The sequence below is a fragment of the Aythya ferina genome (assembly GCF_964211825.1).
Source record: "Aythya ferina genome assembly, chromosome: 6".
Lineage (NCBI taxonomy): Eukaryota > Metazoa > Chordata > Aves > Anseriformes > Anatidae > Aythya > Aythya ferina.
Genome location: NC_140303.1, coordinates 14,958,885 through 14,986,208, shown reverse-complemented (window position 1 = coordinate 14,986,208; position 27,324 = coordinate 14,958,885). Strand labels below are relative to the sequence as shown.

The 27,324-nt window shown below is 37.7% G+C and overlaps 2 protein-coding genes and 1 long non-coding RNA gene across 8 annotated transcripts in view; 1 reads left to right on the top strand and 2 right to left on the bottom strand.

Moving 5' to 3' along the window:
• Window positions 1–1,816: 1,816 nt before the first annotated feature.
• MDH1B (malate dehydrogenase 1B) lies at window positions 1,817–12,575 on the bottom strand. 6 transcript variants are annotated; one of them, XM_084524155.1, is made up of 10 exons: window positions 9,994–10,221; window positions 9,393–9,505; window positions 8,255–8,389; window positions 7,950–8,092; window positions 6,782–7,284; window positions 6,132–6,273; window positions 5,040–5,203; window positions 4,241–4,380; window positions 3,426–3,510; window positions 1,817–2,552 (listed from the first exon to the last, which is right to left on the bottom strand). In XM_084524155.1, the coding sequence occupies exons 1-9, from the start codon at window positions 10,097–10,099 to the stop codon at window positions 3,427–3,429; spliced, it is 1,530 nt and encodes a 509-aa protein (XP_084380281.1). In that variant the 5' UTR covers window positions 10,100–10,221; the 3' UTR covers window positions 1,817–2,552; window position 3,426. The 6 variants fall into 6 exon arrangements, with proteins under 6 accessions (XP_084380281.1, XP_084380284.1, XP_084380282.1 ...); XM_084524158.1 differs by lacking the exons at window positions 3,426–3,510; window positions 9,994–10,221 and adding an exon at window positions 12,557–12,575; XM_084524156.1 differs by lacking the exons at window positions 3,426–3,510; window positions 9,994–10,221 and adding an exon at window positions 9,643–9,846.
• On the top strand, window positions 10,155–20,704 carry FASTKD2 (FAST kinase domains 2; the record flags this gene model as incomplete). The annotated part of the gene is given in 12 exon segments (XM_084524154.1): window positions 10,155–10,841; window positions 11,216–11,319; window positions 12,614–12,722; window positions 13,720–13,843; window positions 15,653–15,792; window positions 16,071–16,243; window positions 16,639–16,802; window positions 17,796–18,017; window positions 18,881–18,965; window positions 20,001–20,115; window positions 20,571–20,657; window positions 20,659–20,704. Coding segments are annotated over 12 exon segments (2,043 nt in total). The 3' UTR covers window positions 20,692–20,704.
• The window catches only part of LOC311439006, a 52,899-nt gene continuing 40,723 nt past the window's right edge, over window positions 15,149–27,324 (bottom strand). Inside the window, exons 2-3 of the long non-coding RNA XR_014694503.1 lie at window positions 22,388–22,495; window positions 15,149–15,537 (exon numbers count right to left, since the gene is read on the bottom strand). This is a non-coding gene — a long non-coding RNA (uncharacterized lncRNA). The remainder of the gene's footprint in view (window positions 15,538–22,387; window positions 22,496–27,324) is intronic.

Below are 27,324 nucleotides of genomic sequence, written 5' to 3'. Positions count from 1 at the left end.
GGATCCCATTAACACAACTATTGTTAAGAGCAGAACAAGAACAGTCTTACTCTTAAAATCCTCTTGGAATGTGCAACAAAAGTAACATGCTTTGATTACTTAGACATATTTTGTTTATCTATACAGGTCCTCAGAATATGTACCTTAGGAAATAAAATGCATTTTTAAACATACTACGTAATTAAGTTACAAAACAGATGAAGTAAGACAGAAAACTCAACAGACCAATTGACTTATCAAAGAAGCCGTCTTTCAAAATCAGAAAACATACCATCAACATTGGAAATATGCATAAAATAAACTACAATTACATTTGTTTCCTGAGAAGAGTGAAACATCCTATATTGTGTTCAAAGGCTGAAATTGCCATGTCTCCTCTTAAACACAGTAATGGTGCTTACCTTTATCTCAGCTACTTACTAAGGGCCCAGAAGTCAGAGAACACCATCAGAAAAGTCCAGTAGTTTTATAGCACTTAAAAGTTGACTTCAAGACACAGTTCTAAAGGTTTTGCTTTTAAATAAATGTTGTTCACAACAAATGCCTGGCAACAGCCCAGATCAAAGTATCAGGTAATTGTCTAAGCAGTCAAAACAGAGAATGCTAATTAATTAGTAATAAATATCTTGAATTATTAAAGTTAAAACTTCTTTGATCTTTGTTTCAAAGCCAATATTTCTTATCATTAAAATGCAGTATTTCTAAATTGGGGGGTCTTTACTAAGCGTCTCCCAGTTGCTGAGAAACAGTGTTGCTATAGAGACTGAAAAGGAGGTGGAAGCTGGCACACTAATGCAGAGAGCAGTGTGCTATAGCAGTTGGTGCAACAACACAGAGAAGAAATAGTAAGCTCTAGCAATAGTGTCCTAGAATAAGGATTGTTCTGACCAACCAAAAAGCTTACATACTCTTCAATAGGCTAAAATATGAAGAATATATATATAACTTTTTAAAGATATATCCATTTATCTTAAGGCCTTTTTTCATTCATTTCTCAATGTAGAATTAGTCAACGCTAACAGTATCCTGCATATGTATAATTACTCAGTAACTTCAAAGAAAACATGTACCAGAAATTACTTACTCACGTATTGACAATTGTAGGTTTTCTATAAGTCTATCACTATGTAACCAACATTGAATATATTACCATATTTTAGATTTCACATTATTTTCATTCATTCTTTCTCTCTTAGGCAAAAGCCAAGGAACTTCAATTCCATTCTGTTATGTTTCCCTGATGAAAGATCCCACTTTAATTTCTTTCCAGGCCACTATGCACACCTCATTAGAATAATTTAGGATATAAGAGACATCCAAGACAATTTGTTTTGTCTTTCTCCTTCAGATCTCTGAGATGAAATTTGTGTGGTCTCAAGTAGTGACTCAGAAGTCCAGTAAGCCTGTTTAGACATGAACTGTTTCTGCAATGTATTTCTCATTAACAGCTGTGCAGTGTTGGTAGTTGAAATGCCCAGTCAGTTGAACTAGTATTTCCACAGGTAGAATAAAAGAAATCCAATGTTAAAAGTACTGCCAAATCATACTCCACACAGCAAAAAGTAAATTCAAATATGTTTTAGAGAAGTTAATTTTTCCTCTCTTGTCTTGGAGAACACTAAGCCATGAAACAAACCAGATATGGTTTATAAAAATTACTGATAGCATCCTTCCTCGTTCTGTCCATACCAACTAGTAAAGAACAAATAAACTCCTCTTGCTTTCCACAACTGAAATGAAATCTATCCCTGCTAAGAGTTTGAACCTGCACATGAACAGAAATAATGAATTTATTTCAATTGCATATATCAGATTCAAAGAACATGAAACTTTTTATTTTGCTTTAAACATTCAGATCTGATAAAAAATTAGCAGATACAATGATATTTCACTTAACAGTCTCCATCTTTTAAGACACTGAAGACATGCAAATGAAAGTAGTTCCTCAACAACCATGTTTAGCCAAGAACTAATTAATTGTATAGCTGACTTGAAACATATGAGCAGTCCCTACAAAACTAACAAAATAGAATCATGTAGACAAAAATGATCTTGTCACTAAGATGCATGCAGTTAAATCATTGTGTTAAAAATCAATCTTGCCTGAGAATGTACATTCTCACACAAAAACTGTTTTTCATTACATTTGCAACTACCAAAAGAGGTATAAATTTGTTGAATTTATGAAACTACTACTGTGTGTGACAACTTTGATCAAAATTGTCCTAGTATGCACTTTTCAGACCTTAAAAGATATTTTTGAAAGATTGTATTTGTTTGAAGTAAGTTATTTGTTGGTCATGAATGAGATTCTTGACTTGTTAATAAGTCAGAAGTTTTGCTTTAGTCACCAGATTAAAACTGTTATATTTACACCATTTTTGAGATATTTTTCTGCCTACAGACTCACAGGGTTTTGGATGAAGAAGGCAATATAAAAGCAATTACAATGTTTAGCATTTCTTTGTAGTTTGTTTTAGAATGTGTATTTTCACCATTTTCTCCTGAAGACATATCTGGCTAAACCGAGCCAGCAGGAAAGGTTTCCATCCCTGTAAAAAAAACAAAACAAAACAAACAAGCAAAAAAAAACCAGTACATATTTTTGCTAACCTCCCAAAATAGTTACACCTGCAAGGAGATAAGCCAGGCACTTAGGTAATACTTGAATAGTATGGCATTTGATACCAATGTCACGAGTAGGTCACAACTAAGCAGTTAGCTGCTAGCAGAGGAGTGTCTCTCTGCTTAGCAGTTAAAGCAGCCACAGGAAGAATGGGGCAGCTCTAGAAAAGGAGTGCCAAACAAGTAGAGAGCAGAGACAAGGACACTCCTATCTAAGTGAGAATCTACTGTCTGAGTTAATCAAGATTCTAACTACTGGAATAATTAAGTTATGCATTTATCAGGAAAAATCTTACTGCGTCAGTGGTCTTTTCCTATTTACAGTATTTTTTCCAATTTACAATATTTTTTCCTCTGTTAGAAATTCAATTCTATTTCCAGAGAGTGAAAAAGAGTAAAGAATAGTTTCAAAAACTTAGGGTATCGGGTGAAAGTTCTTTTCTAATAATAGTTACTTGTTTTAAAAAGATTTTCTATTTAATTATCATCTAAGATAAAGCATGTCGTGTACTTTATGTTGGCAAAATCTTTTATTTTTATGCTAAATGTATTATTTATGCTTATTTTTAATATTCATAACATGTGAATGACACAAAAGAAACTTATCAAAATAAGGCTTCTATCATGCAGATTTCCCCTTCCTATGGCATGGGTCAGGATATATCTGACAAGCACTTGCTACTTATGTTCCTCCCTGAAGGGTTTTATATTCATTTAAATGGAAAGGGACATCAAATTAGAATTCATTACTTAAATTCTCACTTAAAACTTGGTGTTATCTTTTATGGGAAAAAACCTACCTTAATGAGATTTTTTTTTAGTAGTGATTTTATCACGTCCATATGGATGCATTTCTTTTATTTTCTTTAATGCAATGAGCTTTTCCTGAATAATAATAATAATAATAATTTTAAAACCACCCATTCTTGTTAGCCACTGAAATTTCTCACATAATCTTAAAATATGGTCAAATGAAAATAATCCTTATATGTTACTACCATGACTGAAGATCACAAATATTTTAATTATGCCAGGATGTGGAATTTGGGACTAGTCCACCTAGTTTTATAATATTTAGACAAATTAAATTCTTTCTGTTTCACTAAGGGGCAAGAAGCTCTTAATGCAATTATTCCTTGCTGATTTTGCATTTTCTGAAAAATCCCTTATTATAATAAAATCTGGCCTTCATTCTTGCAGAGTCACAGCCATAAGGATCCCAAAAGATACATTTTCTGGCATAGAACTACTCTGAATACAATATATGCAAAATCAAGATCAGCAGGATAGAATGGAGAAACATTAACTTAAAGTTAATATTTCAGTTTGCACAAAGCCTGTAGAACTTGAGAGTGCAAATTCTACATCTCCATATGTAAACATTTTTTATCATCTCCTTTTTGGGGAACACAACAATAGTCTGTTAATTTCCATATATAAATACTACATTATTTCACAATACCCACCCAGTTTTACACATGTATAAACACATGTACAGCTTGAACAGCTTGAACATGCCTAACATTTCTAGTAAGGTGCTCAGTATTCAAAGTTACATTGCAATGTACCCATAGGTGGCAGAATGGGCATACTATCAGGTGTAAGAAATCATCACCTGTATCAGATCATGGGATAAGCGTTCCAGAGCTTCCTGTGTAGTTTCATTAATTTCTAATTCTGCCATGACTTCCCAGCTACCATTCTGGAACCTCACTGGCATAGAAAAGACAATCCCTTCAGGAATGCAAAATTGTCCTGCAGAAGAAGGAAAAATTACTCAAACATACTATTTCTGATTAAAAACACATTTTCACAAGTGTTGAGATTAAGCCCTACAAATATGCAGAAGTGCAAGCTGTGCAAGAACTTAATATAAAGACTGATTTTTTTCAGAGCACAATTCAAGGACCAACAGGCTCCACTTTTACTGTAACTTCGAAGATTAGTTTCATCTACTCATAACAGTTTTATGTCTTAAAAAGTGGAAAAATTACATCTTTTATTTCATGTAATGTTTAAATGACTGCTGTGAAAATTTTCATTTATTGGTCCACCCATCTACATAAGAACCTGCTTGTATAGGTTAGGCTCTAAGAACTATAAAGATTCCACGTGCAAAACATATATATAAGAAAAGCATTTAAATTAAGTCTAAAAGACAAACTGTAACAAGACAGTATTAACATAAGAGATGCTTTTAAGCAGTAAATATCAAATCACAAGCTTGGGATAGGATAACTGCTTAGATATGTAGGCTCTTGTGCTGAAACAAACTCCCAGCCTATTATTATATTATGATCTGATTTACAATTGTTTACTAATTTGAAATTTTGATTTAAAAAAATCCCATTATACCTATTGGGGAAAGCTCTAAGGAAGCTATTAGAAAATACATGAAGCAAAAATAGATTTACCTTCACTAAGTATTCCCACAGAAACAATCTCCCCAGAAGGAGAACCATGAAACCAGTATCTTAGTACTGTAGCTACTGCATGAGCGGGTAACATTCCTGCACAATGACAGACACGGGAACTCAATGAACTCTGTGCAGACAGAAATTCTGAATGGATCCATTCGCTGCCAACAAAAGAAGGAAAAAAAATAAGAAGGAAAAACAACAAACTACTAAGATGACTGTAAGAAGAGTAGTTTCCTAGAGGATAAAAGAACTAAAACCAAGAGAAGATAATAGTTAAAACTTATTCAAACTTTGCTGGAGGCAAGGCACTTAAAGACAGAAAATACGGGCAAGAAGTAGCTCAAGAAATGACAGCAGGCATTACTTGTCTATGAAATATCATTTAGTCAAGTCAAAACTGTTACTATTACTGTTTACATTTGTTACCTCTTATGTAAGGACCCAGCCATGAACTGTAATTCCCCTTTGCTAGGCACTGTGCAAGTATGGAATAGAAATGTCAGCTACCCAGTAGATGCTGGAAAGTTTATACCAGAGTGGGAGCTCCACACAGCCAGGCCTGAGTATGTCACCTCTGCTGCTCACTCACTCCAAACATCTTTTCTCTGCTAATTCTCTTTCCACTAGAACCTATCTAGATGCCATGCATCCTTTTAATACCTGTAAACAAATCCTGTTTTGGGAAATTGTCAATATTAGTTCCATCAGGTCATAAGTTCTATGTAATTCAGGTACTTCAAGAGGCAGATATGTGTTTAGTATCATTTCAAAGTTTTGTCACGCACTTTAGATACTTTAGTCACTATCTGGCTTTTCTTTACTTCTTAAAGCCTCTTCATATGATACACATGCAATATGTAGGAAAATATAGTTATAAACAAAGTTGGCAGGGGAGTCAAGACTACACAGCGCTACAAACTACTCAATTTCTTTTGCAGACTCAGCACTTCAACTTAGGTTCTTCTTTATGTACAGTGCTAATCAATAAACAAAAATCTTTCTGGATGTTCATTAAACAGTTCAGATAAAACAGAAATGTTTAAAAAGGTATTTGATTTTACTTTAAAAAACAAATTTGTACATTACCTATCATAAATCAAATTCATCAAAGGACGTGAAAAATTAGCTGGGCCCCAAACAGCACTGTCACATCCGTAAATTTTTGTATGTGACAAATCAATGTAGTGACAGCCAGTAATATTGCCCCAAACAATCACATCTTTAACTCCTGCAACAGAGAAAAATACATAAATTAATTAAAAGAAAGACAAACACTTTCACAATATAGGTTGGACTAGATGACCTCTGGAAGTCCCTTTGAAGATGAATTATTCTTTAATTCAGTGTCCTGCTTTAATAGCAGATATGTTTTCATCTGAAAAATGCATCAATATTCTCCGTAACATTACATGAAACCTCAACAAAAGCTATAAAAGGAACTTTAATTAATATAATGCTATTATATGTATTAGACAAAAAACTAATATTTAGCTGTCGGAAAACAAATAATTTCACAAACATATAGCAATGTTTCATTTAAAGTCCTGTACATGGAAATATTGACTGCTGAAAAGCAATCTGAAAAGGAAAAAAAAAACCACATTGGTGCAAAAAGAATTTCTCAAATAATCTGCTGATAGGCAAATCAGCCTATCAGTTGTTCTATGAAATACGTGCTCTCAGAGAAGTTCATCCACTGAAATCCCCAAATGCTACCAGAACACAAAAACATTCACCTGCTGCATTCATATTCAGCTTCCTGGCCAGCATGGCTTTAGCTGCGGTTTCCCAGGATGTTGCAACAGCAATGACATTTTCAGGATTAATGGATGGGCCGTATGTGATAATCATCATCGCCTTAAGGTTTACAAAGGTTTTTCCTGCTGAAATTACTCTGACCTCTTTCTTTGCATTCTTCTCAATCAGGGGAGCATACACATGGCAGATCTCACTCACTTTTCTGATGTAGTTCTCAAGGGACTGGACTTCACTTTTTAAGAGGATATCATCAAGAACAATGATAACGTCAGCTTGAAGAAAAGCCTTATCTATTTCAGTGTGCTCTGAAATACCACGGAGGAGTGGGAATGCCATGTCTTCCACTTCCATTACAATACCGCAAAGAACATTCTTAAACTCGTCAGTGTCTAGCAAATGGATACTGATTTCAGTTGTCATCCCAAACACTTCTCCATTCGCCAACAGAGGTATCAGCTGATAGCATATAGGAGCTGATGCACTAATAAAAGAATGGTACCAAAAAATCATAGTTAAGCACTGTATACTGCTCGTTTCAAAGTATTACATAAATAAACACAAAGACCTTACCTTTACATTTGATTATATTTAAATAGAGCAATAAAAGATCCAAACTAATGGTCTTTCTCTGTTCTTAACATGTTAAAAATTAAAAGCAGTTAGGGCATCCTTTCATTTGAAGGTTTTTCCATCCTATACATTTCAGGCCATAATGTCATTTAAAGTCTAGCATCTTACAGAACCACAAATTTTTAAGGTATTTTGTTAGGATTAAGAGAAATACATAAATTTCTACAGGTAGACCTGCTAGGAATTGATTACTTATTTAAATATTTCCAAATACATTTAATGTAAGATACCTGCATTACAAAATTTTGTAAATACTTGTTTTTCCTTCCAAGGTGATCTGGTGAGCTCATTGACACCTGTTCACATCCCTCACTTAAACTGGAACATAATGTAACGAAAATAGAAATACTTTTCAATTCATATGTTGAATGCTCATAGTGAAGGGTGCAGAACCTAACTCAAATCAGCAAATTACATGGATTCATGTATAACCTCAGACAGTTATACCTCATATGCATTGAGAAAAAATGCATTCTTCTGAAACTGAGTGAAACTTCATACTCTTTTTACTTTCACCTGGTGATCCAGATCTGCAAAGGGTTGGTAAGATTTCTAATCTCCTCCTCCTCTTTTTCAGCTTCCACATGTGCCTGTAGGTTCTCCTCAGCAATGTCTAACATTTCCTCACTCAACATCATTGAGGTGATGCCATAATAGTGCTAAGAACAAAAAAAAAAAAACAAAAAAAGTGATCTCTAATGAAATGACAGCTCAAACACAGCAAGGTGTAGGATAGCTTTATTTTACATTTGAAGGAGGAATAAAGAACATTATAAGAAAATGTAAAATATGGGTTTACAGAATAAAAAGCAGCTCACTACCTGAGCATATTCCAGAAAATCATTAACTCCTCCCAGAAGCAGACCCTTCCCTCCACGGTCCAAAAGTTCTCTCCAAATGATTGGAGATTGTCTGTGCTGCCATCCATTCATTTCACAAATGTCACGGAGCCACTGCTAATATAAATACCACCCCCCCCAAAAAAAAAAAAAAAAAAAAAAAAGTTTTAATACTTGTTCACTTATGATAACAGTTAAATGTTACAGTTAGTAACAATCTTATTACTTCCTGTCAATACATGATTACAAAGTGTCTCACAACGTACCCACATCCCAGTGTGCAAAAATTGGCAGATTGACACAAAGCAATTCATGATGATACACTGCAATATTTCAGCAAAAGAGCAAAACGTCCTATGAACTTCTGCTTGGTTTTAACTCTGTAATTTTTCTCCATTGTCTTAATGACACTGAACATAGGAATGTTGTAAAGCAGCGAAAAATCTGAGGATTCCTTAAATAGGTAAGAAGTAGGTAACCTCTGCAGAAGGGTCGCTAGGCTGAAGAGGTTACTTGCCATTCACTTTACTGTTGAATTGGCTGAGGTATCAATCAAAAGTATAAGGGGGTAATATAAAGCACAGTACTGCCTGTCTCATGAATACTGCAGTTTTTCATTTTTATATGGACTACAGTAAAAAAAACTTCAAGTAAAATGAACAACTGAGCATACAGCAAAATAATTAAAAAGGCCCACTCACACTGTAAACCAATATATGAGATTTATTTTTATATTTCTGTTATAATTCAAAGCCTTTGAATGCCAGAAATCCTCTTGACAAATAATGGCTGTGAAAGTATACACAATCACAGTGTGCAAAAAATTTACAGAAAACAGCAGGCTGAACAGTCACATGTACTTAATAAAACATAAACTTCACTTTCTTGCAAGCAAAACACAGTTTCAGTGTGACCTTCATTTTATGTACGTATTCTGCCAGTCAGAATGTTGAAACTTTTCCTCAGGCTGGCGCTCATACCCAAAACTGCTTTTGCAGCACTTCCATCCACGTACCCAGATGCTAACGAAAGTAAGAGACAGACTGCAGCCAAGCACACTCCTTGCCAGGCGGAGCACTGGGTTGGGTTATCTACCACGTTTGGACTGGTAGCGCCTTACCTCCCACCTGTCAGGGTGCTGGGTGATCTTGTGAACCCTGAAGTCCGGCAGGTTAGCCTGGAGGTAGTCAGCCAGGAGCTCCGCTTTGGCATAGTAAGGGCAGTTTGCCCTGCCTGTGGAAACACCAACCGCACGCCCAGAGGCAGATGTGGTGACACGGGCTGGTGAGAACTCGACCAACACAAAACTTTTGGGAATTTTTCCACACACACTCACCTCCCTCCCCCCCCGCTCCCCTCAGGCGCCTCACCCGCCAGCACCAGCTTGGCCATGCACGCGCCGCCCTCCAACGGCCGCCGGCTTGGGGCGTCGCGCGGCAACGCAAGGCGCTGCACGCGCCGCCACGGCCGTTTGGCCCTCGGCGCGCGCCGTCCCCTCTCGCGAGGCTGGCGGAGGGCGGCCGGGCGGCAGCATGGCGGCGGCGCCGCGCGCCGGGTAACGGCCGCCCGCGCTCCTGAGGCAGGTGCCCAGCGGCTGCCCGAGGGACGCGGGAGGCTGGAGGGGGCGGTCGGGGCGAGCCGAGCCGAGCCCAGCCCTCAAAGTCCCCCTTCGCAGCAGCTCTCCGGGGGGGTTGTCCCAAATCTTCTCCCTGCAGCTTTACGTGAGGAGTCGCAGGTCTGCTCGCTGAGCTGTGGCTTCCCTTGGGCTTCACACACAAGTGACTTTGTGCTCTCTTTGCAGGCTGGTTTCCGCAGGAGGAGTTTCATCGGGTCCCCTGCCTTGAGTTGGCGCGTCAAATCTGCTCATGAAACGCTCGGCAAAATGAATAACAGGATAAGTAACTTGTTGAACACGGTCAGGTGCTTGCGTCGGTGTGGTTCTGTGCTCTCTCCCAAGTACTCAGGCGCCACAAGAAAACACGCTTTGTGGGTCGGCGGGCACAAGGATCCCCTGGAAAATGTGAACTTCAGAAAACCCTTTCCAAGTATTTTTCCCTCTCCACACGGGTCATCTCTTCGGTTTCTATCTCAAAAGACAGATGTTTTTAGCGCAGGTGATGAAATACAACCAGAGAAGAGTACTGAGGCTCTGGGGAGTGAACAGGTTCCCCAGAGCTCCTTGGAACTGAAGAACTTGAAGGATGATTCTGGGGGCTCCAAGGCGAAGCCTGTTGTGGATCACAATGAACAATTCTTTAATAGTCTCCGGAAATGCACCTGTCCTAGCGATGTGCTGGATTTGGCTTCAGAGTCTGCTGTTTCCCTTAAGCACTTCACAAACTGTTTAACTACAGCATGGAGACTCCTGAAAACCCTGTCCGAAGACCAGCAGCGTTACGAGAAGCAGCTGATCTTTGAGCACCCAGTCTTCGTCAAGCTCTGTCAGCACCTGCTGCGAGACGCCAGAAGGATGACACGGGCTGACCTGGTGTTCAGTCTGCATGCTGTGGTGAACCTCGGTGTTCCTCAGAACACTCTCCTAGTCCAGACTTTGTTGAGGGTATGCCAGGTGAGTATGAAAAATCTCTCTTCTAAGTTTGAGCTAAAGTGTCGGGACTAGTTTTGGGAGGCTGCCCAACATCAGAGAGATTTGGCTTACATCCCAGGTTTAATCTGATGTTCATTGGAAATTGGGCTCCCTTAGTTAATCTGTGTGTAATTCTAGTTTCCTTCATTTTTGAAACCACTGGCTGATTTCATACGGATTTAACTGACAAATCATTATCCTTTTCAAATCAACTAAATGTGGCTGATAGGAGACCTTGTAGGACAATGTAGTCTCAGGAATTGACTCCTCGGGGGGAAGGCAGGATGGCAGGTGGAAATTAAGAGTGGCCAGTTTCCTTCTCTGAAGTAACCTAACATTGTGGAACTCTTCAACAGGAAAAGCTCAATCAACTTGATAACCGGTGTATCTCGGTTTTGGCAACTACTTTAGCAGGGCTGGATAAAGACAAGAATGTGAGCGCTCTTCAAGCTGGATTACTGTGAGAAAAATACATTTTTCACATGTTCTTAATATTTAATTATTGTTTGAATGTTATGTCTTATGTAAGTCACGGAGGGAATATCTGCGCATAAAAGACGCGTTTTGGTTTTAGGAATTAGATGATTACATGAGATAAAAGCTGTACATGACAGTGATTTTTGGCATTGTCTTTGCAGTTTCAAGCAGAAAGGCTTCTGATGGCATAGGAAGTTAGACCACTCTGCAGCTGATACATATTCTGACTGCATCGCCACCACTGTTTTTTTGTGATGTTGGTCAAGTCCCTTTGCATATCTATGCCTCTGTTTTACCTGGGTGTAAAAAGGAGGTAATAAGGCTAGCTTAATTCATTAACTGTTTTGATTTAACATGATGAAAAATGGTGTTCAAAGGCCAGGGATTATTTCCTTCGAGTTTAGTAAGGAAAAATTAAGATGAAAACAAGTTTTGACTTCATCTTTTTATAGAGCAAAGCCTATGTCTAATGTTTTGTCAGAATAACTTCTCTGGTTTTAATGATTTTCTCTAGAGTGATGAGATGTACGTGGGTAACCAATCTGCTTACTTTCATGAGTTTTTTACTGAGGCTGTCACAAAACTTGAAATAGATTAGAACTTTTGGTCCCAAGTCAGGTCCTGCTTTGAAAAGGCAGATGTGCTAGTGATACAGACAGAACACGTTGTCCTGTAAGCTTAGGAACGTGGTTCTTGTAGGTTGGTGGAAAGCAGTGGAAAACAGAAACTCCTTCATCACATACTTATGATTCCTCTGTTCTATGATACCCCCTTCTGTTCCTGCAGCTCACAGCGCAGCTTGTTTTTTTTTTTTTTTTTCCTCAGTTGCTCCAGGTCATAGTCAGTGTCCATTCCCAAGTTTCCTGTCTGTTTCAGAACTTGTCTCCATCTAGATGATTCTATGATAAAAACGTGTAATGTTTTCCACAGAAAAGTGTTAATTCCATGAGGCTTAACAGCACTCACATCTGCACAGTCACCTGTAGTCTGGGCAGGTGACCCTAGTGTTCAGAATGTGTCAGGGACAACACTTACGTATCAGGGAACATTAAGAAACCATATATTTATACCAATATAATTATTTCCATGTGGGTTAACATCTGTGCTGCAGCTACATCAGATAAAGTTGTGCCAGCCTTGCAAAAAGTAGGCAGGAAAGGAGCAGGGAATAACAGCTGTAACTTGGGAGTATATCAGTGAGGGAGAATGGGGGTACATACCAGTTCCTGCTGAAACAAGGAAACCATCTCAAGGCTTTGCATTTCTTTCTTCATCAGATTACTAGCGGAGCAGCGAATCCCAAGTATCAGAGACATCTTTATACTGCAAAACCTGATGAAATGCATGGGAAAAGATGCTCCAGTCTTTCTGAAAAAGAAATTAGAGGTGAACTTGGCTGAGGGGTCATTTTTACTTCCAAAAAGCCTGTGCTCTTGCATTGTTTTCTGAACTGTGTATGGTTCTTTCCAGATGCACAAAGAGAATGTATAATACAAAAGTTAACTGCATTTGCTATATGAATCATAGTCCAGCTATATTTGCAAGAGAAACTTAAATTTGGAGCTGGGAATATCACTGAAAGGGGGCAGGAAGCAATGGAGATGGTACAAAAGGAGTTGAGACAGTAAATTAGCAGTGCCTTCATCTCTTGTTTGGGTTGGCCAGATGGTATTTCATAGAAGCATTTACTGGCTGTTCTGTGATTCCCTTGCCCAACCTCTGTCTGGAAAACCGACGTAATACTGTGTAATTTCTATTGTAGATGCATTTTGCATTTACCCGTTAATAGACATGCAGTAAGAATATTGTATTTTAATAACAAGTAAAGCTAAACTCTGTAGTCTCATTTTTACTGTCTCTTGTATCAGTCTAACTGCTGCTTCTGTAAATGAAGTGTGTTCTGCAGCATCGTTGCCTCTGTTCACATTAGTAGCTGGGTGTTTGTATTAAAGATATGCCACTCTGTGCTGTTGGATTGTGCTGAAAGCTTACAGCTCTTGCACATGTCCAAAATAGTAATTGCAGTCATAAAGTAAATCAACTGTGGTAATTATATTTCTGCTGCTTTTTTAAGAGTTAGTATATGGTATCACAGTATTTGGAAGTGAGTTTTACTGAGACTTCTTTAAAAAAAATCCATATAAAGACAAATTTCTGGGAAATTGCTTAGTGACCTAGCTATAGAACACTTGATCTCTTCTGATTGTATATTGAGAATCTGAAAGAAGTTACTTTATGCTTTTGCTTTTTGTTGCTCCTTTTTCTTTCATTTAAGTCTGGACAGGCTAATGGATTTGGGAAAGTTTTGGTGAAGATTCCTTCACAATAAAGCAGTGGTAACATGTGAAGAATGAAGGATTTAATAAACTCTACTTCACTTTAGATGGCAGTTTTGAAAGAGATTGACCACCTGACTTACCTAAATGCTCGGCGTGTGTTTTTGGGTCTTGTTGCAATGAATTATTGTTCCATTCCGATCCTGAATGCCTGCAGTAAAAAGATCCAGGGTAAGAAAAATGTTTATTAAATCTCCCTCCTTTATGCCAAATTTTTCCCTTTCATGTCCCTTTCCTAATTTCCTTTAAAATTCAGGAAATATCTTTGCTTTACAGAAGAGAATAGTAATGTGGAGTCATTTGACAAGTGGCAAGACAGAACGTTACTGATGGACAATGAAACCAAATAGTTCTTGCATTCTGTACCCTTTTTAACATTTCCCTGAATTATATATTTTTCTTTGCTTTTCTTCTGAATGCATTATTTAGGAAAAAGAACTGAATGCTAGAAGTAAAAAGTAGATTTCAGATACGCTTTTAAAACAAATCTGAATTGGAAATAGATAGACAGGCGGTCTGATGCTATTAGTCTGAAGGGAACATAGTGTTTCCCCGATTAACTGGTTTTCAATATTGAATGCTGCAGTCCAGAAAAAAAAACTTAAATGAAAGGTAGTGCTCTCACCTCTCTCCAACCTTTGCAATGCATTTCCCAAGTATATGTAGTCAGTACGTATCAATTCACACTTAAAATGCATATGAATGTGTGTCTCAAAAAAAAGGAAGATATCAAAACAACATTTTTAATATTTAGGAAACAGGAATATTTGGGCTGTTTGTACAGTCATTATTTGTCCTGATGTTCATGTGTGTTAGGACACAGTCTTTAATTACATATAGTGGCTTCTACCACAGGAGTCATGCCGTGCTCAGATGCAGGCTACATAGCATGCATAGAGTAAGCAGCTACTCAGTGCTTTTTTCTGCACTTTTTTAGTGCGTATCGTCAGGACTTACATGCTATACATTGTGCTCTGGGCATAGTCATTTATTTCTTGACACAAGTAACCCCTTCTAGAGTATGGAGATGGAACAGGATGAGGAGGGAGGGTTATCCATTGGGTAAGGGAATTTGCCAGCGTGTTTTCCAAGTCCTGTGCTGTTGCTGGGGCTTTCAAGAAAGTAGCACCCTCTTCTGTATCTCAGGACCTGAGCATAATTGTAGTAACCGTGTGTTTCATAAATTGAGTTAGTTTTTGCAGCATTGAGGAGATGACCCAGTGGTGATACTAGTTTTCTAATTACACAGAGGAGAGATTCAGGTCAAAGTGTCCAGTAACACGAGATTTCCTTTGATCTGTTTTCTTTAAGAATACCTAGCATTACCAATCACTGAATTGGATGCACAGATTTCATTGGCTTCAATTGCTGTTGTCAGTGCTGAGCACCTGAAGAAATGTTTCATACTAAGCATGGAAACAGTGAAGAAACAGTTTCATACTAAGCCTGGAAAATCATTGAGCCACAGCTTACGAGAAGGGTTGAACTCATTTATTTTCCTACTATCCTCTTGAGTCTTCATGGAGAGGAAACAAAGTCTAGTTGTAGCTGTGCCTTCTCCTGCAGTCACTGTCTTTTAGGACATGCATGTCACTCATTGAAGCAAACAAGGCAGGATGTTCAAGAGAGAGCATTGTTCTTTGGTATTTAATCTTCAACTCAGGAGTAGGTCCATATTGTGTGGCAGATGAAGTAGCAGTGCTGTGCTACAGGTCTGTTGTGATCTGGTACTCAATCTGTGTCATTATGCTCATATGCCAGGAGGTTATGTTAAGGTTTTCCAGTCTGACATGTGCTAGTGCTTCAATGCTTGATAGCCTCAGTCCTTTTTAGAAATAGACACATATTTATGGTTACATGCAGTTCTGTAAAACCAAATCAGAAAAAGTAAATTTCATCATGTGCCACTATGCCTCCAACCTACAGCTCCCTTTGCTTTGTCCTTTTTATCATTTGTCCTTTTTTGCTTTTCTGTTACAGAGAATATTCACGATGCTCAATTTTGGCATTTAATTCTTATTCTGGAAGCTTGTCACAATCTCCAGTACCGTAATGTAAAACTGTTTTCAACAGTAGCAGACTACGTTAATTCCAGTGTCTGCATTTTGGACAAAAAACAGGTGAGTTTGAGACCAAATAATTTATAGTAGTAGCAGTAGAATAGGCAGTTTCTGGTGCTTTTCCATGCTACCCTTTTAGAAATACCATTATGATGAAGTTCATACAGTTAAATTTTTAAAATGCGCTTCTATCTATTGACTTACAGAATAAATAAAGAAATAGAATGAATGTTATGGTTTGAAAAGTTTGCTTTCATTAAAAATGCCTTTTATGAAAACAAAATGTAAGATCCACTTTACTTTTTCTCTTGACCTTATAAAAATACCTTTTGTTTCAGATTATCCTTTTTCTGTCTGCCTTCGAGATACTTGGCTTTCAGCCCAGTGAACTGATGGGTGTTTTTGCTGAGAAGGTGACAGCAGACTCTGAATTCCTGGACTTGAAAAGCCTTTTGATTGTTCTCCGAGTGTATTCACGACTCAACTACCTTCCCAAAGGCCAACATAATTTGTAGGTTTTCATTTGAGAACGCCTGATGTTATGTTGTCATCAATAGAGTAATATATGGAAATGTATGGAATGGCAACTGGTATTTGATATTAGTTGTGAAAAAGTCCATAGTTCTGTTTTATTAATCTGTAAGGTAAATTTTCTATGTCTTCTAGCATTTTTTTCTATATAGGATTTCTTTTCTGAAACTGAAAATTGATATATTCTTGGTTCTAGACCGATAAAGGTACTAACTCTGTTGATAGGTAGCTGTAGCCTCAAAGAAGATTCTAAAGCTAATGCTGGATTACTCAACATGTGATTGTACAAAATGTAAAATTTACTAGCACATAATTCTGTTTGAAATCCATTATAGTCTTGTATATTTAGATACTTTTCTTCTGCTTTTGGAAAAGGTTTTTTGAGACTCTTCAGAGCTGCTTGAATAAGTACCTTCCCCAGATTTCCAACACAGAACTGCTGAAGGCAGTGTATTCACTTTGCATCTTAGGATACCTTCCTCATCGTGCACTTGATCAGCTGCTGCAAAAGGAGAGCTACGAAAGACTTCTACCATCAGGTTAGGCCTTATGTTGTCATGTTCTTTTTCTTTAGAAGGACAGTTTGCCTACCTAAATAATTTTTTATAATTGTGTTAAACCTTATAATTTAAAGAAGGCAAACACAATTAATACTGAAGTTCACAAGAAAAAGCTGATGCAGTAATGGTGATTTAAGTGACACCTTAGTCTCTAATTATGCACTAGGGCATCTAGTTTATTGTCCTGGGCCCCATGGTGGCAACTGTTTAATTAATAGTTTGTGCAAAGAGGTGTATGTGAGATTGGTGGAAATTGTAGAAATGCATTAAGAGCTAGGGGTTCTTTGTGCAACAGATATTCAGACACTTTTAAAAACACAGGAAGTCTTAAGCTTCATAAACCAACTTCGGTACCTGGGATCATGAGTAAAATTTGACTTTGACTGCTTGGAGTTACTATGAGGAATTTGGAACACTGTAGTAGAATTTGGTTTCCACATGACATTCCTCTACAGTGAGTAGTGTAGTTTATCAGAGTAGGAATTCAGTGTAGAATAAAACTGCCTTGATATTGAGCCTCCTTTGACTGAACCTGAAAGCTGTAACTGCTTAGTTTGGGAAGGCTAGTACTCTTAAAACACAGTTTCAAAATGATGGCTAAAGTCTGATATCCCTTTGTTTTATAGCCTTCTACTGTCTGGATTTTACAAATGACTTGTATGCATGCTCTCTTGTTCCATGTTCTTAAGGCTTCTGTAATAACTGATGGCAGGCATAGAGCTGTGTACAGTAGAGGGGAAAGAGTGGATAAATGGGAAGGTACTAGCTGTAGACCTTACTATTTTAGTTAGTGAATTGACAGTGTATATTTAAAAGAATATTGAAGATAACAAAAATCATTGGGAAAAAAAAATTGGGGTTTGACTCCTGTATTGAAATTCATTTGCTCTGAAGAGACTGTAAATGGTAACAAAATGAAATGTTCTGAGAGGTAATACTTAGGAAGCAATATTTTTTTGTATTCTTTTTCAGGTGATCTTTACAAAGAAAAAAAGGAAATGATGCTTCGCTGTGTGAAGACGTGTATGGAACTTGATAGCCCTTCCTTCACGAAGCCTGAATTTGTGCCAAATGAGAATTTCTCATCATTAGTATCTCTTAATCTCAGAAAGGCTCGAGAGGCACTGCTGGAACTTCTGGGAGATGAGAATATGTTTCGGCAAAATGTTCAGCTGCCATATAAATATCACATTGGTATGAAGACACATTCATATTGTTATTTTTAATGTAAATGTATAATCCCTAAAATAATAAGGTGGTAACAAATTTGCATAGCATACAGGTGATTAAAAGATATTTTTTTTAAGGTAGTCATTTAATAAATTATATCCTTGATTGTTGAATTTATTTTGTAGGATGCTTTTGTAAAGTCAATTTACTGAAATACTATGATTGCTTTTATTTACAAAACTGTTTTGGACTTCTTGTCAAGCATCAGCGAGCAGATTTTAACTGCATGTAAATCCTGAATGGCCAACTGTTTCAGACAGTTGATACCTTAGTATTACACTTGAATTAAAATGAAACAGTGGTCCTCTTTTGTTCTCTGACTTGTTTCTCCTCTAAAACTCTGGATAACGTTTGGTTTCTACTTCCATTTTATGAAATGGGATATGATCTTGACAGGTGATCATTTCATAACATTTAGTTTCTTTTATATTTTGATATTGCTTATTCTTTTGCCAGCCACCCAGATAACCGATTTTCTTGTGATATTTGTAATAGTTTTCTTCCTAAATATTTCTAACTGGGGATCAGATTACAGGAAAATCTGAGTAGGTATGATGGACTCAGATCAAAACGAGTTTCTTTATGCGAGTGAATTGTAGTTTAAAGTTACATCCACAGTTTCTAAAAACTTTTTTTTTTCTTGGAGATGTGCAAGCTTTGGCAGTTTATGTTGGTTGCAGGGAGGGAAAAGCGATCGGTAATGAGCAAACTACAAGAGAACAGTAATTAGAAACACAGCAGTGACAGTGTCTGATATCTTTTTCAAATGAGCTACATAGAATATTAATTGTAACCTCGTGTAATGTTTGTTGTTGTTTTGCTTTCAGATTTTGAAATCAGGATGGATTCAGACAGAAAGAAAGTGCTCCCAGTAACCGCAACAGATAATCATCCTGACACAAGTGTTCAAAGGTGTCTTTTTTGACTGTCTATTTTTTCTAGTAGGCTAGTTTTGTTTGTATGTATTCTATGCACTTATGATTTCTACTGATTTGCAGAAGCAAGCAGACAACTTGTTTGTGCTCCCAGAAATTGCCATGCATGCTACTTCAAAATAACACCTCATCCAGCTCATTAACTTCTAATAGAGGCTAAAAAAAATTACATTCCAGAGAAAGAGGCAGGAAACCTTACAGTTTGGATAATCTCAGCCTCCTGCAATGGATACAAATTTTTAAGTATGATTAAAATCCCTTCCAAAAAATTAGTACATTATGATTGTAAAATTCCAAGCATTACTGTGTTTAATTAAAAATTCAGTTATTCTCTTTATGTCTCCAAAATTTGCATCCCAGTGGTATGTTTTAGCAATGAATTCAGCTGCTGAAATGCAATTTGAATAAAATGCACAATCATGTCCATGCTTTAGGTGATAATTTTAATCTTGTGGAAAAAAATGACCTCTCACTGAATGAAGTAGGACATACATCAATTAAGTAAGCCTTAACTAGAATTGAGTAATGCTTAAATTTGTGTGCTGGGTCGCACTGCACAGGAACATATTTTGTGTAGTTTGCTTTTTGAGAAAAAGAGAGCTAGTGAATTGAGTAACAGAAACTCACATCAGGTTTTCAAGACATTCAGCTTTCCTTACCCTTTTGAGTAGGTTTTATGGCAGGAAGTAACTGATCTTGAATATTAGCAAAGGATCAAAGTAAATGCACAAGCTGTCAAAATAATGTAGAATTTGGAATGATCTATTTCCTTCCCATTATGGGGGAAGTTGATGTCTAAGGACTTAATTCTGCTGTAGTAGTTTAAGTAGATGCTAGCACTTGAGTGAAGCTCACCGAAGAAGAGAGGGTCTAAATTAATTAAGTCTGGAGAAAGAAAAGGATAATGAAATTTGTGCAGTCCTGATACTCTGCCTTCCGGAAAGACAGCTCTATATTCTGCAATGTTGAAGGACATCACCGAATCATTGTCTTAAACTCTTTTTGTTTGTAGATTGGCGTTTCTCTTTGTTCCTCTGTCTGCATTTTGTTTGGGTACAACACACCCCCAAGGGAAGCTTGCAATGAAGAAGCGGCATCTAAGTAAATTGGGCTATCATGTGATTCTGGTAAGAGTTCTGTTATTCTCTCTGTTTAGGTCCTGTTATCAGCACAGTGATGAGTATGTTTGTTTGGCAGAACAGGCCCTGTAGGGAACGATGAGCTTTCTCCAGAGTGATAACTGCGTAGCATATCTGCTTTTACAAGGTGGTGATTGTGTCATAAAGGACAGAGGAGCTCTAAAAGACAAGCTACCACTTAACATTGTCAGTGAAATAAATGTTACCATAGCTCAGGTGGGAAAAAAAAGTCAAGCCACTGAATTGTTTGTACCTAGAAACCTGTGGGACTTTGACTTATTTTTATTTTTATTTTTTACAGAATGAATGATTCAAATGAACATGTTTCTCAAAATAGAGCAAATCCCTATGGCTTTCCCATCATTGAATGCTTTGTTTATGGGACATAGTAGTTTGCTAAAGACACAAGAAATAATGTACCCTTTCCTTTTCCTTTTCTACAGGTCCTGAACAAGAAGTTTCAGGAAATGACAAATGAAGATGCAGTTGAGTTTTTAAAAGGAAAAATCTATTCTGAAAATGCTTCCCCTATTTTCTAAAGTGAATGTGCCTGATAATAATTAAAGTAAACCAACAATTTTGTGTCTCTCTCTCTTTTTTTCCTGTTTAACTAACAGACTGATTTTAATGGAAAAGGGAAGCATGTTTTTTTTTTCTGCACAACTGTGTGCTCCAAGGTATTATTACAGGTTGAGAAGTTTGTAAAGTCAACAATTTCTGCTGGTAGTGGTGGTTTTCTTTAGTGGAAACAACTACTTGATGAATCTGAAAAACATCCTGGCATCTATCACTGTTGAAATTCTCTAACTTTATTGTTATTTCTGCTCCTCCCATGCCCCAAATAAAACTCCTCTCTCCTCTTGAGCTGGGTCAGAAAAAGGAAGTGACTATTTCAAGTGGTATTAGTACCTCGCCTACAACCAAGCACTAGAGGGATTTCCTCCAACATCCAGTCCCCTTCATCCCCTGCATTAATCCTTATGCAGAGCTCTAGCAAGTAACTAAGCCTAAGGTGTATATTAAAAAAAAAAAAAAAGAGTTGCATGAAAAGTTTCTGAGAAATCAACCTCACTCAATTTTCAGAAGTTTGGGACAAAAATGGTTCCACAAGCTGTATGCTTATTCTTTTGAATCTTTTGCTCCACTACTACTGTAATAGATTTTGAGGCTTCTGACTACAAGATTACAGGTCTGTCACATCCTTATGAACTGACTCTTGCTCTCCCTTTATGATTGTCTCCACTGCTACTTAAAGAGATTTTACAATACTCAGGTTTGTTCATTACATATTATGATGCATCTCTACTACTAAAAGGTAAAATGACAGCATGGTGGAATTCATTATATTGACAGGCCTACAAGCTCAAAACAGCTTTAGGAGTTCGAGCTCAAAGAACAGAGAGAAGTGGTACATCTTTTCTGTTACTGATAATATTTACTGGTAAAAAAACATGTATTGCACTGGAATTACTGGAGTACTTAGCAAGAGCATTGGAATGTTTGGACCTAGATATATTTGCCAAGAATAGGTTGCTTGTTTCTGCTGTACAATCAGATCTTCAGTCATCATTTTGCTCTACCATAATCACAGCCAAATTTTCACAAAGGGAAACAGCAATACTCTATACAGTGACCACATGTTACCTAATGGTGGTGCCCTTGCTTCACTTGATAAGCTACAAGAAGTGGGTTCTTTGTCTTTCTGAAGTAGCATGCATGTATGGATAAGGTATTACAATAATGAGATAAGGTCAAAAAGAATGCTTAAAAAATTTGCTGTGCAATTTCTTGCAGAACATGTGGATAACAGTATGGTGCACATTTATGAAGGAAACCAAGTAAAAAGCATCACAGTCTGGCACAAAAAGCATAGAGCACTGCTCAGCATTTCAATTTCTGAAATACAGCAAGTGCTGAAAAACAGATTTTTTTTTGCAATTGTAAAACTTAACAACCAGACCAGAGTTAATCTGCTTAACTTGATGTGAGGTTTATCGTGCCTCTTTTTTTTATCTGCTACTTTAAGGAGGTATTGTCTGCATGAACTCATCTGTAAAGCAGAATGGTGAGGACCATTCTGATTTTCTGAGCTAGCCAACTGACTCATGGTCCTTGGCCAGTGCTGAAGGAGGTGTGAAATATTCTTGTTCATGCTGGAGTGCTGGCCGGAGCTCACAGCTGTGTTTGAGACAGCATTTTATGCTGTTCAAAGGTGAAGCCTTGCAAACCAAGCTACTACAGTGTCATCTGCAGCTCTCACCTGGTCTGGGGAACTGCTGTTTCTGCTTCAGGCTTTCCAGTCAGGTTCTCAGTAGCAGGTACATAGCTCCTTCTGTTCAGTGACAAAACAGCAGGCAGGAAAGTATCTCTAGGGTACCAGCAACCCAGACAGAATTAGCCAACAGTGAGCACACAATAGCATACATGAAATTAGTTGATTATTTTCTTTTGTTTCTTTTAAACATCTTGTAAGTGTATGGACATTTACACAAGCCGGATGGAAGTGTAGTCCACCATAATGATCACCTTGCTTGCTAAAATATCTTGCTTTATGCTACCATAATAATTTATTGTTATCGCCTACACTGATTCATAGTTCCAAACAATACAATAGCTGCTGCCAGAGACTTAGGAGCTGTGGGTTTCTTCAGTCATTACTCCCATTAAAAAGCTACTCTGCTGCAATGTTGGAAATACCCTGATTTCTCAGGAGTCCAATTCATGCAGTAAGGCAGATCTGATCCCCTAGTTTGTGTGACAGAATGTATTTCAAACATTCTCCTCTTTTCCCTGAATCACGCTTATTAAAGTTAATGGGAGACCGTCAGTAGATGATTTTGCTTTGGTTTTTGTCACTGTGTGGACTGCTTAGTATAAAAGCTGCAAAATCCCCTTTTTGGGGGCTAAACATGTATTTAGCGGACCTGGCAGTGAGGCTAACAGGGGTGCAAGCTGCACCATTTTTTTTTTAAATACACCATTTTAACAGTCTGCCTGCAGTCTCAAGACAGGCATGTGTTTCTAACTTTTATCCACACTTAGAACACATTATAAGTGCAGTAGATGGAAATTTTTTTCTGAACAAGGAGTGGGGACCCTGGAATCTGAATATGGCTTTATTTTATAGAGCCTAGGAGCATACCTTATTAACAGAGGGAAAACAGATACCTGCTGTGTTGTTTGTCTTACTAGGGGAATTTTAGGCATATACCTAATCTAGCATGGACAAAGGTTCTTAAGTCCATGTAAAGTGAAAGTAGATCATTTACTAAGTAAACTAAATTGTTCACAGATCTTCAATGAATTGACGGCTATTTAAAGAGAAATTAGCAAGTGTACAGCTTAGAGTAAATATGTAGCAGCGACTAAAAGATAGTAGACTCAGTTGCACAGATCCACAAAAAAACTTCCTTTCATTCCAAGCTATGAAATACCAGACTTGGGTATCTGTACTGCTAATCTCAAAGAAAAAGATACTGTTATTCCTGTTTTTTTCACATACCCTATTATACCTTTTTTAATTCATAAATCTTACATTGTTACAAAACAATAAAATGCAATGATAAAGCTGGCTTATCTTTTTGGTTTGGTTTGTATCTTTCAGTGAATAAGCATAAACAATAAGCAATTAATGAATAAGCATTTTGCCATTTGAATTCTTCAGATTACTTGAAGGACATCCACATACAAAAGGGTGACAAGCTCGGACCACTGTCATGTATCATACAATCAAGACGAAAACATTGTGGGAAGAACTTACAAGTTATATAGCAAACTTCGCTGGCTCAGGGATGACGTTAACCACTGCAGGATGTATGAACAGATCTAAAATGAGAGCGTGAAATGGGAAGGCAGAAGATGCATGCTGCAAGGGTCAGGAAGGCTCTTGCAAGAACAGAAAATAAACTAGTACCATCTGAGCAAAAATGAAACAAAGTTTGTTAAGTAATGCAGAATGAGAACAGCAAGGGTCTGGAAAATAAAGCACAAACAGCTGGATTTGCAGACCTCTATGACCTGTGTTTCTCTGCCGCTTGGATTTACTTATGTCTGAAAACACATTTGAGCCCTAACTCCAGTCTTCTCAGGGGTATGAAATATCTCAATCACTCAGCCACTCATTCTTGCAAAACATCCAGGAACTCTCCTTAGAGTTTCCTCTTTGCTCTCAAACTGGCCAAGAGGTTCAAAAATGACCGGGAAAGAAGGACTGAGTGCATTGGAATAGCTTGTTTTTTGTTAAGGACATCAGCATTTAAATAAACTTAACCTTGGAATTAGGGAATGAAAGTCTGTTTCTCAGCTATTGCAACTGTTTCTGCATATGCAAGAGGTTGAATAATGCTCTGTATGTGGAGGTCTATTGTCAATTCCTAAAGTGGAAAATTTTAATATCCAGAGATGATACTAAGATCTCCCTCTAAAGCTTGTTTTGTTATTCACCATTGCAACAGGAATGATTTTTATTGCCATTTGTTAACACTAAGTTATTCCCATTCCATGTGAATCTCATAGCACACAAGCTGGCATGAGCAAGGTATCAGTTTCACTTACTCTTTGCTGGCAGGAAAATATCTGAACTCAAGAAGAACTGCAGATGTTATGTAGAACTCAAAAAAGGTGGAGTATTTACTCCAAGGACAAATGTGCTGAAATTAGTTATCTCAGAACAAAAGCAGAGCCAGTAAAAAATAGCAATGGAATACAATGGTTATCTGTTCTTTACAGACATACTTTTAAAGCAATTATGATATTTAAGCACGTTTTACTGAACACATAATTCTGTGTTTCTGTTCTTTGCTAGTGACCATAGCTGCTTTAGAAGTTCTACATTGTTCTTCTCTTTTATGTGATGCCAATGTAATGGGTTCCTATATTCAAGACCTGTCCTAACAGCTGCAGTTTTTTGCTTTCTTTCTCTATTTCTGGATAATGGCAATATGGAGTCAAAGTATGAATGTGGCTAATACTGTAAATAACAGCCCAGGAACAAGAAGGATAACCTGTCTTTGGGTCTGCAGCAAGTCCTTGTGTCCACAGACAACCAACAAGCTTTCCATTTCATCCTATTTCCTCTCTTTGAAAGTATTCCCATACTATACTGCAATAACATTGTTGCCATGGCACCCATCAAAACCCAGATATGCTCCTGCTTTAACGCAGCAAGATGCAAATTTTGATAAGAGGAGGATTTCTTTTCATTTTTCACTGCTATAGGTATAGGATTCTATCCATGCCTCCAGACAGATGCAATTTACTAAACACTCTTTGTTATTTCTGAATACATGCCATGGATTATTCTTATCAGTTCAACTCACAAAGGGTTCCTGCTAAATCTTCTGTACTTGCCTGTTTGATTTTCATGGTACAGATTCCTCTACATATGTCATCTGCACTCGACCACCCTTTAGAAAGGTGGGGAAGTGTGTGGGGAAAGGGGGAGTGGCTCCTCAGCTGGTTTAAATTGAAGTCAACGCACCACAGCAATATACACCAGCTGAGGTTCTGGTTCTACATCTTCAAAGGAGGAAACTTGAACTGATGTGCAAGCCCAGATTTCTTCTTCTGCAACAGAGAACAGCTGGTGAATCTGACTCTGACTATATGCAGCCTAGTGTAAATAGTGGTAATTGCCACTGAAATCTTGATTTGTGCTGATAAGAGTTGATTGTGGAAGAGATTATATGTGTGTATGTTCAGACTTTATTGCACACAATAGCTTAGGGAGGGAGGAGAGCCTGGAGCCCACATCTGAAATCATGTTGATTGCATCATAAAAGAATACTTAAAGTATATTTATTAAAGACAAATACTGTGTTCCTGCTTGCCCTTTGTGCTGGCTCAGCAGTTAGCTATCAGCTTTAGTGGAACAACAGACAGTTTTGTGACAGAGGCAATTCTCTGGAAAGTACAAGGGAAACCTAAACCCCTTACATGCGGGGTGTGTGAGGTAAGAAGAGGGTAAAGACTGCTAATGCGTTTGTCCTTGTTGTCTTAGAACATGTTCCATTCTGAGTAATCTGTTCAGGGAACATAATCTCTGCTAAATGAATCTTCATTCTGAGTTACTTTCATATAATGTAAGGAAAATGATGGAGATCTGAAAAGTTAAGCTGGCAAAAAATAGACGTGTTTGGAGATTTCCTCTGTATCAGTCTGCTGAAGGAACAGTACAAAACTACGAATGCTTCACTGATGTCAGCAAGATTTCATTCTCAGTAGAGTCAGTACTCCCCCTAAAGGGTACTACTGATGTGGATGAAGGCTGGTGTGATTTCTGGTAATACAGAATAAAAAGAGAACTTTCCCATCTTTTTGTTTCTGCTGTTACTTGATACTCATTTGCCTAACCTAACAGCTCAGTATTTGAAGGAGGAAAAATGAGGAGAACAACAATAAAGGTATCAAAACCACCTTATCTGAACAGAGGAAAAGAACATTGGCACCACGGCATTGGGTGGAGACACAGACAATCCGAGTTCAGCTCCCTGCTTGCCATTGCTTATATGTTTGCGCATGGGCAAGTCACTTAGGAAGATCTCATAGTACACCCAGGGACCTGTCACTTGCACGCATCTCGGCTGTGCCATGACACCAAGGAATGTCCTGGTTGCCAACAGAGGTAATAATCACAGCCCAGCCTGGTGCCTGTGCTCCCGTCTGTATAATGGGGATGTTCCAAGGTCAAGATGCTTGGATTTGTTTGCTCCCCCAGGCAGAGCTGGTTGATGTTTTCAGAGCTGTTAGCCATGAGTGTGGAGAAGGCCTTGGCTAATTACACAAGTAACAGCCCCCTTCACTGAAGAGCCCCCAAACTTGTGACTAGAACTCTTCGCTGCAAGCCATGTCAACAGCCTTACTGCGAACTTAGTGTCACAAGCATGTCAAAATTACACCATCCAGTCCCCTCCCTCAGATACTATTAGCAGCAACATTTTTTTTTACAAAATCAAACACCAAAATGGAAGTTATTTCTACTGCACATCACATTTGTACACATATAACACACTCCAAACCTGGCTTACACATTTTTTTAAGACTTATTTGCAAAAATACCCCAGAAATTCTACTCAGGATAAGCTATGCAGAATAGAGACTTCTCTAACTCAGACAAGATTTGCTTCAGGATCTTTTGCCAAGTACTACAGGTTTCAGCAATCATTCCTGTGATTCCTCAGGGAATTCCTCATCATAATA